Source organism: Pollicipes pollicipes, unplaced genomic scaffold, assembly GCF_011947565.3.
Source record: "Pollicipes pollicipes isolate AB1234 unplaced genomic scaffold, Ppol_2.1 Scaffold_7261;HRSCAF=8764_pilon_pilon_pilon, whole genome shotgun sequence".
Lineage (NCBI taxonomy): Eukaryota > Metazoa > Arthropoda > Thecostraca > Pollicipedomorpha > Pollicipedidae > Pollicipes > Pollicipes pollicipes.
Genome location: NW_023597054.1, coordinates 41,141,126 through 41,160,538, shown reverse-complemented (window position 1 = coordinate 41,160,538; position 19,413 = coordinate 41,141,126). Strand labels below are relative to the sequence as shown.

At 50.5% G+C, this 19,413-nt stretch overlaps 2 protein-coding genes across 2 annotated transcripts in view; one reads left to right on the top strand and one right to left on the bottom strand.

Moving 5' to 3' along the window:
- LOC119111945 (glycine receptor subunit alpha-2) overlaps positions 1 to 5,760 on the top strand; it is a 53,790-nt gene extending 48,030 nt beyond the window's left edge. The window contains exon 10 of the mRNA XM_037235835.1: positions 3,648 to 5,760. Within this exon, the coding sequence (XP_037091730.1) occupies positions 3,648 to 3,935 (288 nt within the window). The 3' untranslated portion in view covers positions 3,936 to 5,760. The remainder of the gene's footprint in view (positions 1 to 3,647) is intronic.
- Positions 5,761 to 5,874: 114 nt separating this feature from the next.
- LOC119111944 (smoothelin-like protein 1) overlaps positions 5,875 to 19,413 on the bottom strand; it is a 21,543-nt gene continuing 8,004 nt past the window's right edge. The window contains exons 2-4 of the mRNA XM_037235833.1: positions 8,281 to 8,371; positions 7,692 to 7,843; positions 5,875 to 7,319 (exon numbers count right to left, since the gene is read on the bottom strand). Coding sequence (XP_037091728.1) covers positions 7,205 to 7,319; positions 7,692 to 7,843; positions 8,281 to 8,319 — 306 coding nt within the window. The 5' untranslated portion in view covers positions 8,320 to 8,371 and the 3' untranslated portion in view covers positions 5,875 to 7,204. The remainder of the gene's footprint in view (positions 7,320 to 7,691; positions 7,844 to 8,280; positions 8,372 to 19,413) is intronic.

The following is a 19,413-nucleotide window of genomic DNA, read 5'->3' as shown; positions in this document are numbered from 1 at the left end:
GCGACCTTTTTTGACCTTATCTGACACACTGATTAAGAAATACGGGTCAAGCATCTGCTCTGTCAATGACGCCGATTGCCGTTAGAATGACGCAAATGTCGCGAGACTTTTTATTGGCCTTCATCCATCAATCAATTTCTTTATCGAGTGTTAGCTTTGCGCTCAACAGGCTTGAGCACCGGTATTGAGTGGACCGGTTTTAGTCCTTGCAATGTTGCCAGGAGTGACGAGCCTCCTTTGATGAGGATCAGTAGCCCGCATGCCTCGCACCATTACGGTTATTGAATGAGTCCTGCCAGCGTCGTTAACGGTTGAGCACACAAAGCTTATCCATTGCGAGCGTTTGAAGAGCATGACGTCTTTAAAGCAGCTTAAGCTTCGGTGAATAATTTGAAATGCGAGTTCCGGGCCGCAGAAGCGGAGGGCCAGCCAACCAACCAGGATCTGGGTGTCGCTAAGTCTGCGATATTCTTTTGAAGTTGAAGTGTACATGTGGTACACGAAAAAAACAGACTCCATAAAAAGTTCACATTCTGAACTAGCCCTTACCAAGCCCTCAGCATGCAGCAATTAACTCTGTTTTCCTAAAATTCGAAGAATTAGCGCCATACTATATGCGTCTATGAAATGAGCACTGCTAGACAGCACTTCGCAGCCTCAGGGGCGGGGAAATGCGTGGGGGAGCGTCCACCATCGGCTCCTGGGAGGCGCTCAAATCTGTTTTGGGACAAATTCCAAATTTTGATGACACTTGTTGATGCCACTTGTAATGAGATTAGTGAAGGATAGTGCAAGTTTGGTTTCTTTTCGTCATCTTTTGGGGGCGGGATTGCATGACCTAGTTAGACCTCCTTCAATATGCATCAACTTACGTTTTTGGGTACTAGTGGTTTGCCTTCTTTTTGAAGGCATCCTTTGAGCTTATGCCTCCAGGTCTGCACCGAATCCAGCCGAACTTTGTGTTGTTCAACCACAACATGCGGGAATCACTTGAGTGGCACGGTCGTACTCACAGGTGTCTTTCCTGAATGCTTACTGGTAGCCCCTACCACTGATTCCACGGTTCGCTGTCGTCTTACGGGATGTGGCTGCGTGTTGCCTCTAGCTCTCTTGGTTTTCGGGATCTGAGGAGCCTTTCAGACGCCTCCCCCCTCATACGGCAAGGGTAAAAAGCTTTTAAAAAAGAGGGCATTTTATTTTAGCCCACTTACTCTCGAGCATGAGTTTCACTGAATAAGCTTTAATGCATAAAAACTGGCTAAGCAATGCGGCGTGAGCCGACTGGTAAGCCTGCCCTGAGTAATCAGCATGGCAGGTCGAAGCGGTCTAACAGGCCACAGCAGCATGACAGGTCATGCCAGCATGACAGTCCACATCAGCATGACAGAGCGTGCCAACATGACAGTCCACATCAGCATGACAGTCCACATCAACAGACTTGCAGCAACTCATGTGTAGTGGTGGTGTTTCGAAAACATGGAGGAAATATGTGGGCCTGCTGACCATCATTCTATGCTTATAGGCGCTGGGAAATCCGCATGCTTTCCGCTCTTTCCTATCAACCTAAACACGGGAATATACTGGTCCATTAGAAGTTTCCGACTTTGCGCATACACGTGAAACAAATGTCCACATTGTAAAATTCAATACCGCTGTGCTAGAAAATACCTAGAGGGGAAAATGACAATTTTTTTAACCGCCTATCAATAATATATGCCTGCATTATTAGCCAGATTGAGTGACTTTAAGAATGAAGTACAATTTATGTTCGGCGAAAACAATTTAGTACAGCGACGCGTCGCAAGATAATACTGGATTCATACAGTGTTGCATTAAGCTGATTGAACATGGTATGGAGCGTTTTGTTAGATTGGCTTTTTCAATAAAGTAAGATAAGTACATCACGAGTGTTGTATATCAAAACGTAGGTTGCGGTCGTCCAGCCATCATAAGGTTTTTTCCGGCTTTCGATGGCCACGTAACTGTCCGATGATACCTAATTGTCCGATAACCACCAGCGTCGCAGTCTCCATGCAGCTTGTGTGCGCGCGATGAATATAACAGGTTCTCCATTTTCATGAGATGTAATGGTTCTTCGGAATATGATCGCACATTCCCCGAGAGCTGGAGTGAAACCACTGCCACTTTGTTCGCTCCGAAATTCACAAGCAGATCATCATGCTAAAGATGCATGTACTTACCTAACCAGACAGAAGTAATATTCCAACTGGTGCATATGCTTCTTCAATAAGAAAACATTTTATTTGTTGGTTGGCTAGAGTCCACAGATCAACAATGAGATAACGCAGCACGAAGCCTGCGTATTGCGGCGCTTGAGAGGCCCAGGCCACAGAAAGCATGATATCGTACAGTTGCCTTCAAGCGTGACGTTTTCCATCAGACGTTCTCAGTAGCCGGTCATCATTAACAGGTAGTATGCTGAAGATAAAAGACTGCTTAGCTCAGCCATTCCGTCCCTGCTGTTTCCTCTTTCAGCGTCGGTGTTGATAGAATGTGTCCTCCTTTGGAAGAGGGGAAGATCCCTTCTTCAAATGCTCGATAAGCAGGTGTGCGTTCATGTATACATGCACCAGTTCATCAGACTTTGTCATGGTAAAAGAACGCCCTATGTCTGTTCCGTGCGGCGAATGCTGCCTTTTTCGACCGTGGGTCGTTGCCGATTCTGACCACTGTGCTGATTTATCGTGAACCTTATATTCAAGTTTCTGACTTATCGGTTATCAGCAGCCACAAATGCTGCATTGCATATATGCATGGATTGGCTTTTCAGCTCCGCCGGACCGCAGGCATCATTTCCGTATCATATATGCAGAGCTATGACAGGACTGTACCGAGTCAGAACTATGCGCGATTTTGCTGTCCAGCGTCCGATCGTCATTGGTGGACGTTTGTGTGTTCTAAGGAGCTCTCATTAGTCACAGCAACGGTCTCTCCTCCTCACAGGTGACCGCGTCCGAGCAGTGGTGACTGCCTTCGGGCCTAACGACGACGTCCTTGCCTCACAGGTGACCGCGTCCGAGCAGTGGTGACTGCCTTCGGGCCTAACGGTGACGTCCTTGCCTCACAGGTGACTGCGTCCGAGCAGTGGTGACTGCCTTCGGGCCTAACGACGACGTCCTTGCCTCACAGGTGACCGCGCCCGAGCGGTGATGGCTGCCTTCGGGCCTAACGGTGACGTCCTTGCCTCACAGGTGACCGCGTCCGAGCAGTGGTGACTGCTTTCGGGCCTGACGACGACGTCCTTGCCTCACAGGTGACCGCGTCCGAACAGTGGTGACTGCCTTCGGGCCTAACGGTGACGTCCTTGCCTGACAGGTGACCGCGTCCGAGCAATGGTGACTGCCTTCGGGCCTAACGACAACGTCCTTGCCTCACAGGTGACCGCGTCCGAGCAGTGGTGACTGCTTTCGGGCCTGACGACGACGTCCTTGCCTCACAGGTGACCGCGTCCGAACAGTGGTGACTGCCTTCGGGCCTAACGACGACGTCCTTGCCTCACAGGTGACCGCGCCCGAGCAGTGGTGGCTGCCCTCGGGCCTAACGGTGAAGCCTCGCCCCATGGGGACTGCGCCTGAGCAGTGGTGGGTGGCTGCCATCGGGCCTAACGATGTGTGCTCTGCCCCCAGGCGATCGATGTGTGGATCGGCGTGTGCATGTTTTTCGTGTTCGGCGCTCTCCTGGAGTTCGTGCTGGTGCACCACCTGGCCAAGAAGCGCAAGTTCCCCGGTCGCCAACGCAAGAGCGTCAAGGAGATGTTCTTCTCCAGCGACGACCCAGAGCCAGGGCAGTCCGGCGCCAAGAAGCAGACCCACGTGGCGCAAGCCAAAGTCGTGGACAGGGTGTGCCGCGTGCTCATGCCATTCGCGTTCATCACCTTCAATGTTATCTATTGGACCTACTACGGCCTCGGCTAGGATGCGGTATGGCAGGTGGTGGCCGCCGGTGGCGATGGCGGCGACATGCGCGCTTCGATGACGGGTAGCTGACGTGGAGGGTGCAGGCGTGGATGGCGTTGGACCGGGAGGACGGCTGACGAGGTGTTTCGCTGTGCGGTGATAATGGACGAGGCCCCGGTGGCCGTTGTCAGCAGCGGCGTAGCACGGCCTCGGGAACCAGTTGGCAGCTGCTCATATTCACCCGAGCACCTGACAGCATTCAGAAACTGGAAGCAAGGCACTCAAAGTTCGTTTGGAAGCAGGCATCGGTGTGACATGAGGGACTTCTAGCAGCCAACAACGGCGGATTTTCGGAAGAGATGGGAGGGCAAGCCCAATTGTGACATAACGTCTTTCCATGTATCTCCGCATGGTTGGTGTTAACCCTCTAGAGATGCGGCTCTCCCTCGTCGTTTCCCCTCCAATGATACCGTTCCTGATCACTTCGAACGATTATATAATGTTTTTCCACACTGACTTTCGCCCTTTGAAATCGCACATTAGCAGCTCTCCTGGATACCTCTCCGAATTAGCCTGCTTATGCTTGTTATGCCTGCATGATATGAGGTGGCGAGTAGGTGCTGGGTCTTATTTGCCCGACCTATTAAGGCCCTTGGAGCATGAATTAAGGCATATTTCGCATTCGTATCTCCACCGGCTGTACATCAGAAACGCAAATGTTCCGGGCTGCGAGTTTGCTGAATCGACTCAGGAACAATTGTGCGGCGCTTGACACCCGCTGTCAGATGCTAGCTACTGCTTCAGACCTCACCTTCCTTCCCCTTACCGGCTGTAGACCTGGCTACATCCTGCTGGCTATTGCTCTATTATCGCGCTGGTATCTAAAGGCCATCAGTGCTACCAGTGGACTTACACTCGATATTTTGCATGCTGCCATAGCCTAGTCTGCTTAGAAGGGTGTTGGAAATGTTTGCCTTGCCACCAACATGGAAACCACCTTTTCTGCGAAACGTACGGTATTTAAAGCCTGTGATGTTTCAAACCATTTGCGGTCGGATCAACCATCTGTTTGTCCCATTATTGTCATCAAGTGTCCTTTTCGCAATGTGTAAAATGTTTGCGAGACTAAGATGGTCCAATCTGTTCGAATGCGTTGGTATAAATAACTTTTGCACGAAGTGTCCCCATAAACATCCCACGCTCCGTGTTCGCCGCTTGAAATTATATCTTATGATTCAACATATAATATAAATTTAAAACTCGCCTGAACAGGACACACGCGCCGAAATATAGTGAACTTTGCGGCTTATTTATTGTATTTCATTCATGTCTGGGAATGCAGTGGAGAGTGTGCGGTATCGCATTTGCGGCGATCAAGAAATTAGACACCTGACTCGGTGAGTTAGAAGGAACAGCCAGCTTCTCGCAGCTCGACATCGTGCGAGGGACAAACTATGTGACACGAGGCCGGCTTGTCATTTACATCGTTTCACCTGTAGAAGTATTATCATGACACACTACTGTTTCAATTCATCATGCCCCATAAACACACCAGCTAATGACCCTACACATTTCCATCATGTCCGTTATGTGGGCCCAAGTGCTATTCCGTGCTAACGTGTTGTCGAGTGATGTATTCCAACATACCCGCTGTGCCAGCCCTTTAGCACGTTCATGCCAAATATATGCTCAATTGGACGCCTGTGTGGATAGCAAGTTTAACAAAATCAATTAATAAAATACTATGTTAGAGGAGTTCCCCATAACTTAACAAGCTTGTTCAGGAGTTGACATCCAGAACTTTGCCGACTGCTGTTGCTCATTCTCAGTTAGGCTAAAAGGCATGCTGCAGCATACGCGTTCGCTGATGCGATCGCGTGGAACCTCGACCTCAGAAGGCATCAGTATACGCTTTCACGCCTCTGTCAGCATAGCTAGGCAGCCATTCGATGATGGTTGCAAAATGATGTCATGCGGTTATTGAGCGATAAGTTAAGAGCGATGATATAAATTAAGTTAAGATAAGAGCCGCTCGTTCCGGAGGACTTGGCCTGCAGCTGCTTTGTCGGCAAGTGACCCGCAGTTGTATGCACACTGTCGCAGCAACGGGTGTGCATCAGTGGTTTGTATACCGTGCATACCTAAGTACCTAGAACGAAAACCAAACAATGATATGCGTGTTGTCTGACCCATTGCAATTTCTCGGGATCCTTCGCACGTTCAGCGTTTCCAAAGCACCGTACTCAGCTGGCCATTTATTGATTGGTTATAAAAGCGAGGCAGCCATTCGTATGACAGGCTGGATGCGGCAGAAATTCAGGCGATATGCAGCAGACCCTTTCGTGAATTTGTGCCAATTTCCCGAAGTACTCAAGCATACCTACCACCACATAACCCGAGAGCATTTAGTGAATGAACCGACAGCCTGTGGCGTCGCCTCCTGGACGGTACCCGGCAGATCAGCAGATCCCAGCTATGGGATCGCGCGGATCGACGCAGTCCTCGGGTGATGCGGAGTAGGCAGATGCTGGCGGAACGACGCGGCCGTCGGCGGTCCGACGAGCACACCACAGCTGGCGGGAGCTCTGCGCCAGCTGCGGGCGACAGCTGCGCCTATCTCCGTGAATATGTGTGGCCGCCGCGGCACCGGCACCACAGACCGCTCTCGCCGGCCTCCCTGACCGCTCTCGCCGGCCTCCTTGGCCGCTTGTGTGTACCGGAGTCGTGTGTGGGGCTCGCTGTGCCATGGACGGGCTTGTGTACCTCCACGTCTATTGGCTTTAACAAGGGATTTAGGACCGTTGTGTGGGATAAAATGACGTAAAACACTGTTATAGCACTGTGGATACCCATAGCAATAAGTTAAAGGAGGTTCCACCTCCGGCTGCAGCCACGTTCGGGTAGCGACGTTAGTTAAAGCAAACATACATCGAGAGCTTCCATCCACATATGCGTCTTTCGCGCGTCCAACAACTTTGTACACGGTGCGAAAGAACGGCACGCTTGGGGCACGCATGCTGTTCTTACTCTGGAGGTACTGCATCAGCGAAGCAGCATCACGGTCAAGAAGCGGGTCATATGCGCCACCGTCACCCACCGCTGGGAGCAGGAGCGATGGCAGCTTCAGGGGCAGTTTCACAGCACTGGGCGCGGCTAACGACGGCTTCGTCTCAGCTTGGCTTCTCTGTCACACTCGCAGGCGGGCACTCGTCGGAACGGGACTATTCAGAGGGCAGGGCTGCCAGCGGACCGCCGCTGCCATCGGGTGGTGGCGCGGCGGGGCCCCCTCACTTCAGCACGCTGTAGATGGACTGGATGTAGGCGAAGACGCTCTTCCAGTCGGGCTTCTCCATGGCCACCATGTCGTCGGGCTCCAACAGAGGGAAGATGCCGGCTCTCTCGCTGACCGGTCAACAGAGCCATTGTCACGGCACGCCATGATGGGTCACGATATCTTTAAACAAGGTTCATGAGCATCCTCGGTCGCACACACACAAGTCACTTCACTCAGTACGTGAGCTAAAAGCTTTGCATCGGTGGCAAGGAATCAATAAAAAATAAGGGTAAAAATGGTCATACACCACGCTAATTTTTCTTTACAGAGCATTCCAGACGCGGGATTTTGTGCTCTGCTGGGACGCCATACAGAGGTAATCTCCCACGTTTAGGAATCACTTGCTGTTGTACAAATTTGAGGGCCTGAAAGGCAATTGTGCGAGCGGCGCGCGTCGAGCGGTATAGCGGATTTAGCAACGTTCGGCGGGTTTGACTCACTCGGCGGTTCTGAAGGCCAAGTCGAAGTTGTAGCGCCGATTTCTAGGATCCAGCTTGCTGAAGTCGAAGGCGTCCGGGAAGAAGTGATGAATGAGCGCGCAGAACGCGATGCCATCGCTCCAGCTGGTGGAGAAGTTCTCCACCTTCACTGTCTGGAAAATTCACACGGTCCGAAAGTGAAAGGATGCAGAAGCGCTGAAGGTCCGTTTCTATGCGTCTTCTTCTGCACGGTGAAACCTGAGCGTCGAAAAGCTTTGTACGATGCTTGTGATGCAGGTCAAGAAAGGCAATCCCATGCAAACCTAAGTTGAAATGTGCAGGCAACATAGCATTGAGACATAGAGACATCGCATCGAGAGTTCTTGAAAAGAACATGAAAGCGACTACGGAAAGGCTTCGCAACAACAACACTTAAGCAACTTGAATGCGTGCCGTTTGAACGCTTATGGATCAAGTGCGTCCCCTTGAAGCCTCTCGAGCAGAAACTGGGAATACAAAACGTGGGCCTTATTGGTGTCCTAAACAAAGTTTAGTTCCCCAACAGGCGCTGGACGGAGAGCAAGACAATCTGCTCTGTGTGCTGGCTCACCTTGTAGTCCCTCAGCCGGCACTGGACCCAGAACAACATGACCTCCTTGGTGCCCTGACCCTGAGGGGCGATGTCCAGCTCAAAGCCATCCCTGGAACAGTCCATTGGTTTGCTGCTATGTCTGCCCCTTCAAACGAGGTCCTAGCAGGTGTCGCGACAGTGAACATAAGCAATCCACACAGACCAGATAAAACAACAGTGGTTACACAGCCCAGCCACTCCTTGCATGCGTGTCGTAGCTTATGTGTTTACTGTGCGCGCAGTGCATATGCCGCTATGCAGTGCATCACCACAACGGCTGGGCCACTTCTTAACCCGGCTGACGGTGTATCTTAACGGCCGCTTACTAACCTCGCTACACTAATGGTGTATTTTACAAGCATCAACCAACTGGACGTCGAGAGTTCTGTTACATCCGATAATCTACCAGTCAGATCGAATGCGTTCAACGGCGGTCGGTGACGCGGTTCATTTCCGTCTTGAAAACATCGTGCTGCCGTACGCCATACGACTGGCAAAGTCTCAGTGCCCGTGAAATATCACGAACGTTACCGGAATCCGTCCGTACAAATATCATTGTGTAAAATGGCATTTGCAGCTACGTATAAAAACGGACCGCAAATATAATTTTACACGCTTATGAGTGACCTTACGTGACTGCTGTTGGTGAACTGGTGTTATCTCATCCCGCGTGATGGACACCTGTCACACATGATGATCATTTGATGAATCACGTGAGCTAAATCGCAAACAAGATGAAACAAAACAGGACTGAGTTGCTGACCATGGCATCACAAAGGGCCGCACAGGCCTTCGCTGATGACGTCATTACTCTGTGATGACCTGACATCAACATTATTGTTCGCTAGGATGTTTCAGACGGATCGCTCGACGTTTGGTAAAGTGTTGTGGACATAATGAGTTCAGTCGGAGATTTTTCATTAAATGGAGTGTTTCCAGGATTCAGGAAATTCTTAGAGACTGAACAGGGTGACGTCAACGACAGCACGAATACTGGCCCTCGGCTAGCGGATGCATACGCCCTCTGCGTCCGCGATAAGGCACACGGTGAACCGAGCTCGCTCGCGCTCATCGCCCAAGCGAATGGCAGGCACTGTGCGAGCCCGAAGCACGAGGTGGAACCGTCTGCTCTACGTGCTCCGCTCGAGGACGGAGACTGGGACGCGGTATTTCTACAACCAGAGCGCTGAACCCATATAAATATAAGAACGTCCCACCAGAATTCATTGGACCGAAATCCCGGGTATTCGCGCGCCGTCGGGGGTATTCCGGACGCCGACTTGGACTTTGAACTTTTTGACCTCGTTTGACCAAAAAATCGCGGCCTAGTGACCTGAACTTTTATCACAAATAAGGCAATATACAGGTCCATCTATCATGTGAATTAGGTGTCTCTGGCTCTTTTAGCTTTTGAAATCTCGGGGCAGTCAAAGCCCCCCTCCCCCTCCCCCACTCGAGCGCAACGCACTCAATCGGCCACCAGGGCGCGTGTTAAACTTGCAGGACGTAAACTCAATCGCTATACAACTGTTTTCCCTTTACAGGACATCTCGAAACCAGATAAAAATGCAGTCATTTAGGCGCGAGAAGGACTTGCAAGTGTACAATAAACACACATGTTATTGGCTAAGCATGCCTGGCATGTAGTTGTGACTCATGCATCATTTGAATCAAGCCAGTGAGGGTACCGATAATGAAGCGGTGGACGCGCCTGCGCTAACCACTGCGCGTCTTGGAAACCAGAGGTACGGGGTTCGGTTCTCCGCGGTGAGATTCCCTTCTCCCCCTTCCTGCCCGGGTAAGAGGCAGACGGCGCCATACAGCTTCAGCAGCTGAGTGCGTCGTAAAGTCCCAATGACACACACACACGATCACAGCAATTAAGTACCGATCAGCCTGCTTCTCTGCGTAGCACATAGCTTCACAGTAAAATACAGCAGCTGACTGCATTGTTGTACATGATTGATGACATCTCTCTTCCTTTCGGAAAAAACTCCCAACATTTGCCGCCATTGAGCTCGTTGCCCGCCAACGACCAACATGGCGCCAGTTGGCGTATTACAAAGTCGCCAGCTGGCGCTTCAGCCACATTAATCATCTCCAAAATAGCATACTCCTCGATGACTGATGACTCTCTCAAAGCTGACCGCAAACGATCTTGTGGGGTGCATAACGTGTCATTTACATTGAAAAATATGCAAACAAGCACCCTATGAGTGCAGACCCGCAACATGGACAGCCATGAATGCAATATAGGTGTAGCGGAGTTCCAACTGCTTGGCGCGATATCTATTCTGGTGACGACATAGCGCATGCCTGTACTTCTCGCGAATCCATCAAAGATAACCCTAAAGCGTCTAGTTGGCGGCACGTGCCACAGCGCCGGTAGAGAATCGGCCTACTGATGTTTATACTGACGTTCGCGTCACACAGCAATGTTCTCACGTACAATAAGCACCACCAACAGTCTTCAAATATTTTGAGTCGTCAGAGTCTAATGAATCTTCCGAATCCAACGAATCTACTCGGTAACATACCGCTCTCCTTATATGCTACTTTCACGAGGAATAACCATGACCATGGTGTATGTATATGATCTGATGAGTTACCGATGAAAAAACGTGTACCTCGCACGAGGGGTGGGATAAGGATAGGCTAAATCGATGAAAACGAACGGCGGTTTGGCGATTGGCGAAAACTGCTTGGCGATTTATAAAACTGTCCGATGTAAGAAATGTTGCATGGCTAGGCGCCAACGTTGACTTTTTAAAGGGAAATATGCAATATAATCAATGACAAAATAGTCTGTTGTTGAGAACATGAAGCCGTTATTTTAGCTTCCAGCAGATCGGTTGGCCTGATTCAAATGGCCCATTTCCCATGTCCGGTTAGACTTCTTCTGGCGGTTCCCAGACTCTTCCTCGGCTTGCGCGGGAATGGTTTCAGTACACACCACTGCACACAACCAGGCGCGGCCAGTAATGCGGCACAGGTTTACCCTGCCCGATAGCAGAGTCGTTATCTTTTGTTATTTTTTAAAAATTTATTCCGAATGGTTTGTATGGGTGACTTCGAATTCGGGGTACCTGCTAAGCATAGCTTGTTGCGTGTACCCTGAACCCACCGCCCAAACGTACCGTCCAGTTCAACAGCTAATTTTGCCTCCGCCCTTTCACCAGACAGGAATGCGGAGGGTTTTACGTGCCGCACAATGCTGCGACACGGCCGCCTCGGGTCTGGGTTGAACCTCGTTGGCCAGTTGCCAGCTGGCCTTTCCATTTCGGTCGGGTCAAACAATGCGCCCACTCTGGGACTCGTACCCAGTGCCGCTGGATTACGAGTCCAGCATCTTTCCCCAAGACCACGGAGGCGGCAAGTATCTATCGGTATCTATGTATAAACATGATTTCAAAGTGAGGTTAATTACAAGAAAGCGACAATTCAGTTTTCGATCGACGCCCTCCGCAGAGTTAAGGCAGGGATGATGGGTACGATTTCTGTAGTTGATTCTTCATCGGCCGTACTAAAAAAATGTGATTTTGCCGGTAGGCCTGAAGTCCTCTACAGCTTTCACGAGGCGTGATATAGTCGATCAGCAGACCTGGCAACCCCTCCACCCCCACCCTGCCTGACTTGGCTTGATCTGAGCTGTCCAATCCGGTGAGGTTAGGTCAGATCTGGTCAGATCTGGTCTGGTCTGGTCTGGTCTGGTCTGGTCTGGTCTGGTCTGGTACGGTCTGGTCTGGTGCCGCTAGACGAGACCAAACTAGACCAGACCGAAATCAGATCAGGCCAGACCACATCAGGCCTGACCGTATTAAACAGTTCAGGTCAGGCGAGGTCAAATATGGTTGGGTCAGGTCCGGTGGGCGATAGAGGAGAAAAGAACGGGGCAGAAACAGTACAGGACATGACAGAACAGTACAGGACAAATCAGATGGGGATCGAGCGAGACCGGTCATGATTGGCCTGGACCAAACCAGGATCGGCCAGACCTGAGGCAGGGAAAAATGAGAGAGGACCAAACACTGGCATATCGGGTGCGGGTTAATTCTGGACATTTTTCCCGGAAGATAAGAATGGGGGTCGTCATGTCCCCTGCCCTTGCCATTTTTTAAACAAAATTACGACACCTGACGTGCTGTGTAACGGCCCTATCTTTGCTGTCTGTATCCTCCCAGGTCCGTTCCTGTCAGGCCTTTTCCGTCTTCTGCTGCATGCTTCTGTCTGCCTGTGGTGCGGTCTGTGGTCGGTCTGGTGCAGGCCGGTATAGATAATCTGGTCCTGACCTGTCCAGTTGGTGCTATCCTGTCCATGTGTCGGCGACACGCAACGCGAGCAGAGATTTATCGTGATTTTGACGACACGGCCTCATCGCGCTCTATCTGTTACAACGCACTTGGTGACGTCATTTTACAACACACACTTAACGGCCATCGCCAGATTTTGTCGCCGCGCACGTTAATCGCGTGGCTGTTTGAACTAGGCATTGCGTTACCTGTGTTACCTGATTGACCTACAATCTCGCATGGTATTATTTGAGACCGCTTTTAACGCAACACCCAGATCAGTATCTTGACAGATTTGACGTAACCCACTGGGCATTGCTCACGCCTTGCACAGCCGCTCACTCCGCGCTTTGTGTGCAGATCGGCGTTGGTCAAGTGATTAACGCAGATACGTAGATGCTGCAAACACCGCGATGATTGCTTATCAACAGAGGGTAACACCACGAGGCAGGACATCGCGACTAACAGCCATGACAGCCGACCAGTCTGAGCTGGTTTTCCTCGTGACGAGCAGAGAGCGATGGTAGACCGAGATCGGATGTCATATAGATCGGATAGATAGCCCGGGATCGGATGTCATATAGATCGGATAGATAGGCCGGGATCGGATGTCATATAGATCGGATAGACAGCCCGGAATCGGATGTCATATAGATCGGATAGATAGCCCGGAATCGGATGTCATATAGATCGGATAGATAGGCCGGGATCGGATGTCATATAGATCGGATAGACAGCCCGGGATCGGATGTCACGGCCACTGTCGCGGCTGTTTCCTCCCGCAAATTGCAGCGGTGAAGCGGAGGAGGGGAACACAGGGCGCCACGCTAGGCAGTCGCGATGACACCGAATCGACCTCCACAGCCCACAGCGGACGACGTGGCAGGCTGCAGTGCGTGAGGAGGGCTACAGGGGCGGGCAATAAGCCATCTCGCACCCAGACAGGGACGCAGTTTCGCGAAATGAGCTGGGATTTTAGCACAGAAAAATGTTGACGGCCATTTTCCAAATGCATCAACAAGCGGGTTTCTCCCATGGATTTGGCTCATGCATTTCTCAAAGCTATGGAAGGGGGACTGGAGCCCAAACCTGGAAGGTAAGAGGGGGGGGGGGGGGAACGGAACCCCTAAGATGTAAGGCTAGAGCCCCCACCCCCAAAAGGAAAGAAAACTACACCTGTGCACCGCGTCCTTCATTCCGTCAGCCCCACCACCCTCTCAGCGGCTGGGTACAACCGAGGTACTGATGTGAGGGGCGTGACGACTGTCGTCAGCCAGCCGCCGGTGTCGATCACAGGCGTCAGTGAAGTGAGGGAGTGGGTGTAGCGGGCGGGACGTCAGCAACGCCCCACGCCGGCCGGCGCTGGGGGCGCAGCCGCGGCCCATGGCCCTTGTGAGCCCCTGTACCATCGGAACAGGCGCCACCTATTTCAAAACAGTCCTATGTCCGTTCCCCTAAAATGCTTGTCTAGCTTTAGACTAGGGGACTGGGGTCAGAACGTGTTACGTGGATGAGGAGCGTGCAGCGAGCCAGGGCACAGCTGTACTCTGTGCTTACCTTTAGAGTTGCCGGCTTTGGATTTTCCAGCTGGATTCTGGCCTGAAAGGAAGGCGTACCGTCACAGAACAGATAAGTGGGTACAGTGTTGACAGACAAATGTTTAAAACCACACCCAGGAAGAGGGCAGCGTAAAATTCTAAAGTGATCACTGAGCTCCGCTGTCACAGTGTTCCCGGGTGCACCATGGCCTAGGTAACACTGAAATGGCGTACCCGGTGGTCGGGTTCTCTACCAGACAGACGGGCCCCGTGCTAAAGGTCAGCTTCGCGGGCACTGCAAGCATTCGTGACGGTGGACGCAGCAGTTTTCGCTCCCCGCTCGGGAGACTCGCTAACCGTCTCGATTCATGCAGGAGATCACTATATCCGGCAACAACCACGCAACATCCTCCACTGGCCCATGATGAAACGCCACACACGAACAGCATGCCGACACGCGCCGCAGCCCGTAGCCGAAGTCGGTGGGGTGACCCACACTTCTGGAAACGCCACAAGGTGAACTATGATAGATCACTGACACTAAAGCCGACAGCAACGACTGCTCTGCGTTCCGGATGACGTCACAGGAGCGCTCGAGACAACAGTCGGAAGCGTCCAAACGAAGCGCAGAAAAGCTCGAGTGTGGGTCGTTATTGGCTGGAACTTTTAATCTAACGGACTAACGAAATAATGCCAACTTCACCATTAAACATACCCTGTCATTTTGACAGTTCCAAGTGCGGGTAACATCTATCAACAGTCAGATAACGCTTGAGGTCTAGGACAGTAGCTCAAACATACATACATACATACATACATACATATATATATATATATATATATATATATATATATATATATATATATGTATGCATGAATGTATGATGAGTTACGTATGCATATGCACATATATTCATTAATATGTATGTAATGCATACCAACGTTAGCCATAGAGCAAGGCAAAAAAGTTTCTCCCGCCTTATTTTGAGCATTCAACATTTTGGGTGCATTTTGGATTACATGACTGATCCAACATCAAAGGTAGACAATGTACGTTAAAGTGCTGTATTTCTGGAATGAGCCATGCTCATTTTTAGTTGTTCGCTCAAATGATAAAAGACAAACCGCTGCATCTTTTCCCACATCGCAGTAATTTATTACCCGAAAGCTGGTAGTGTTAATAAAGTTGAGATTTGAAGCATAGATAAAAACATGAAAGGCCTTGCGTTCCTCAGTTTTAGGCATGATGAGTCAGAGAGAGCTCTCATGTTGACAGCAATTGACCTTCAGAATACCAGGAAGTAGTGGTCAAAAGACGCTTTGAGACACTGGGCGGCGACCCGGATTTTGGGCGGAATGGGTAAAATTTTCCAGGGGCACCTCCTGGACAACATGGGGCCTCCTTGCAGGAGCCTACTGGAAAGGTCCTGCACATTGTCGTATTCGAGGAGAAGGCGCTGAGGGCGTGTGCCCCCTAACCAGACTGCCACATGAAAATTTGCAAGTAAATATTTGTTCAAGTTTCATTTCATTCATTTCATCCATTCAAGTAAATAAATGTCGACAGCTAAAAATCGGGAACGAAGGCCTTCTAATCACCCAGAAAAAATCTCGCTGACTCATACAGGGCGTCCTGTTCCAGAAAAGAGTCTCCCGATACATAGAGGGGCATGCTAATTCATAACAGCGTGCTTACGGCTCATGAAGAGGATTCCATATCTGGCCAAGGGGCCCTGCTATCCGAGAGCAGGACACCCTGATCCGGAACGGGGGCCATCTTATGTATGAAATTGCCTCCTGCTCCGGAAATGTGGCATTCTGAATGTAGAGGGGCCTCTTAAACTCGCACAGGGGTCTCCATACTTATTACAGGGACATCCTGAGCCATCGAAGGGCCGTGCTTAAAACACATTGGGTGCTCTGATCTAGAGTGTTGGCTAACTCACTCATGAAGGTGACTTCAGGACCCAGCAAACGGGTCTATTGATGTGGCAAAGGGACTTCTGAGCCCAATTTACCACTCTCCAGCTGAGCTATGGGCCTGCTTTATCTGAATTTTGGTACTCTACGTGTAACTACAATGCCTTCAGTTGGGGAAAAAGGAGCCTTCCAATTTTTAGGGAGTTAGAGGTGTGGAAAAAGCATACTCTTGCAGCCCTGCCAACAGGCAGCGGACAACTGACCCCTATGCCCCCCCCCCCCTTCCCTGCTGAACCGTTTCTGTTCAGACAAATATTGGATAAAGGCATTGTCAGAACTCGATCTTTTAAGATGTGCCTATTGTCAATAATAAACATAACATTAAAAACCAAACACGTGAACACAGAAAGCACCTCAAATCCGTGCAGACACACTATCAGTTCTTTCGGTTGCTTCACTGAGACATAGGCGGGTCGCCTGGACAGTTGCCTTTATGACCTCGGTTGGAAGACCCCCACGAAGCGCGACGGCAAGCGATTCCTGTACTCGGTCTGCGGCTTCGTGCAAGGAAGGTTGATCCATCGGCATGACAAGCAGTCCTATTTTACTCCAGCAGAGCAAGCGGCCCGTGCCTCGGCTCGACTTGGTGATAAATACACACAAGCGGAATACTACCAGCATAGTTCACAAAAAGTCGGGCAATATATTTTGTCCTTCGTCTTCGTACTTTACACGGTTACGTTCCAAACGACCCCAGTTTTAAACACCACCATGGATGAGTGTTTATTTGGTTTGGCCATAACGGAAGGCTTCCATGACGGGAAGTCTCGCGAGTCGCAGCTATATGATCTGCTGCGGTCGCTCAAACATTCCAAAACCACGTTAGGTGTTAAAACCTTCAGCATTCCACTGCACACGCTTTTGGAGGCTGCAATTGAATCGTTTATCCTGTATGCCATACATGCCGTTGTGTACGCGCTCTAGAATTATGTACATTTTTCGTACCATGAACACCGAGCACGAGAGGTCACTGGGGTAACGCAGCTGTCTTTGGTTTTGACGCAGGCAGAGCAGGCACACACACACAATATTTTTTAACAAGCACGCACACGTGATAGCGTTTCCAAATTTCATGACGCTATTAGCGTGTTTATTACGTCATTAACCCACTTTTCATGTATAGCACAAGCTCTGACAAGTCCTCACATACTCATATGAGCAGCAACACTCAATGCGACTGAAAGAGTCACGTTTAAGAATATGAACTTTGGGGATTTGGAGCGCAAAGTACACCATTAACGTAGCATGAAACGTGAGTTATTATTGATAAAAGCAAAACAGTGAAAATGCATCCATTGCCTCACATGCACAACTAATCTTTCTTCAAAGATAGAGGGAAATTGAAAAGAGCTACGGGGACATCAATCCTGGTGTCGAGTAAAATATCCCCATGCCTCACTGGAGGAGTACCTTTAAGCTTTTCGTAAAAGAAGGGTCATTGCCGTGTTAGCTCCTCTCTAGCTGCACCAATGCATTTCAATTCAGAGTGGTAGCCAACACACGTGGAGGTGCATACATTCAGTTTAGAAGACAAGGCGAGGCATTAGCATTGGCGCTTGGGCAGCTTTCAAAAAAAATGGCCAGCAGCTCAATATAAGCCACGCACATATAATTAGCATCAGCGTAAAAGGAGTGGATTAGAAATAGCACGGATGCACCAAAACGTTGCAGTCTTACGCTCTGTTTTGTGTTCACAGCCGAGCTTTATCCCAATTCACTAAATGCACTACAATCCCTCCTTCGCGAAGTATTTTCTGACTAACTCCAGAGTTTCTGAAACGAGAGTTGTCCTTGATGATTGCGTTCAAGTCGAGGAGATGCCTATACACGTTGTCTCCCGGCCGATTCGCGTCACGCCGGGGCACAGAGCGACCCACCCGTGGGGAGCGACTGGGGTCAAGGTCACGGCTGATCCCCGAGCGAGTCCGTCCAGTACCCACTGACAACCAGCTCCGTGGCTCGACCTACGTAGCTCTGCGTCTGCATGCATCGGTCTCCGACAGTGGTGGGAAGCGCCATCATTCTCAGGCTTCCAATAGCGCTCACCAATCCCCCCGGCCGTGCCTCGAAAGTCCTCATGAATATCGTGTCACAAATCAGCAGAGAAATTGGAGTCGGGGAAGCAAAATGAACAAGTGGATATGCGATCACTTGTTTGAGCTTGCCACTGCAATGTATGGCAAAGCGCACGCCGCACGCTGGATCACATGGACTACAGAGTGCGATACGCGACGGCAGTCTCTCGCCCCCAGCGGACATGTGGCCTCCCGGGTCAGCGTGGCGCGGACGAGGGGCGCTGGCTACCCACCCTCTCCGATCTGCGAACGTCGAGAGGATGTGGCTGAGCTCCTGGAGGCTGTGGGCGTCGCTGGAAGAGACAGACAGCGGGTGACCTCGCCATGCATTGTGACCCGGCCGCCTGGTGTGACAGACATTGGACCAGTTCCGAGATGGCATGCTCCATCATGACGTCACGCAGAACGTTTGAGCCTTGTCTGATTCCACTGCTCACAAACCTCGTGCTCAGGGACGGAGCCAACGATTTTGCGATGAGAGGGGAGAGGGGAAGGGCAGGATTTCCAGGCACCCCCTCACTGCAGGGCCTCCTGGGCATTGCCACATTCGAGGAAAGGGTACGCACTCCCTTATCAACTGATACATATATCGAAACCAATGTTAATTCATGTCAACAACAAAACCAAATCCAGAATGATGGCCTTCTCATTAGTCCAGCGCTTTTCTCGAACAAGTAGATGGCCTCCATTTTGTAAAACAATATTTTTGTTCTAGAAAGGACCACCTGGTACATACAGAAGAATCATGATCCAGAACAGGGTCCTGCCCATTCACATATGGTTGCCCCAAATTCAGTAAACGGCCATTCATCACCAATCAGCGCTTCCTGAGCTGGCAATGCCGCCATATGATACAGGCAAGTACATCCTGTTTCAGAACAACAAGGAACAACCTGATGAACATGGGGTGCCCCCCAATCCAGTATAGGAGCCTTCCAGTTCATAACGGGGGTTTCACGAGCCACTAGCACAGGGCTTCCTCAACACAGTTGGGCCTTTTGTTGCACAAGATGAGCTCACTGATTCGTAAAAGCCGCCTTATGAACCAGAAAATAAACCTCTTGATAAAGCAAATAATCTTCTGAACCTCATTTAGCACTCATCTGGCTCAGCTGGAGGAGCCTCCTTGGTCTGCGTTTTGGTATTCTACGCGAGCTATTAAGCCTTTATTTTGGGCCAAATGGGCCCGTCAACATTTTGAAGCGGCAAACGCATGCTCTTGCCGACAGA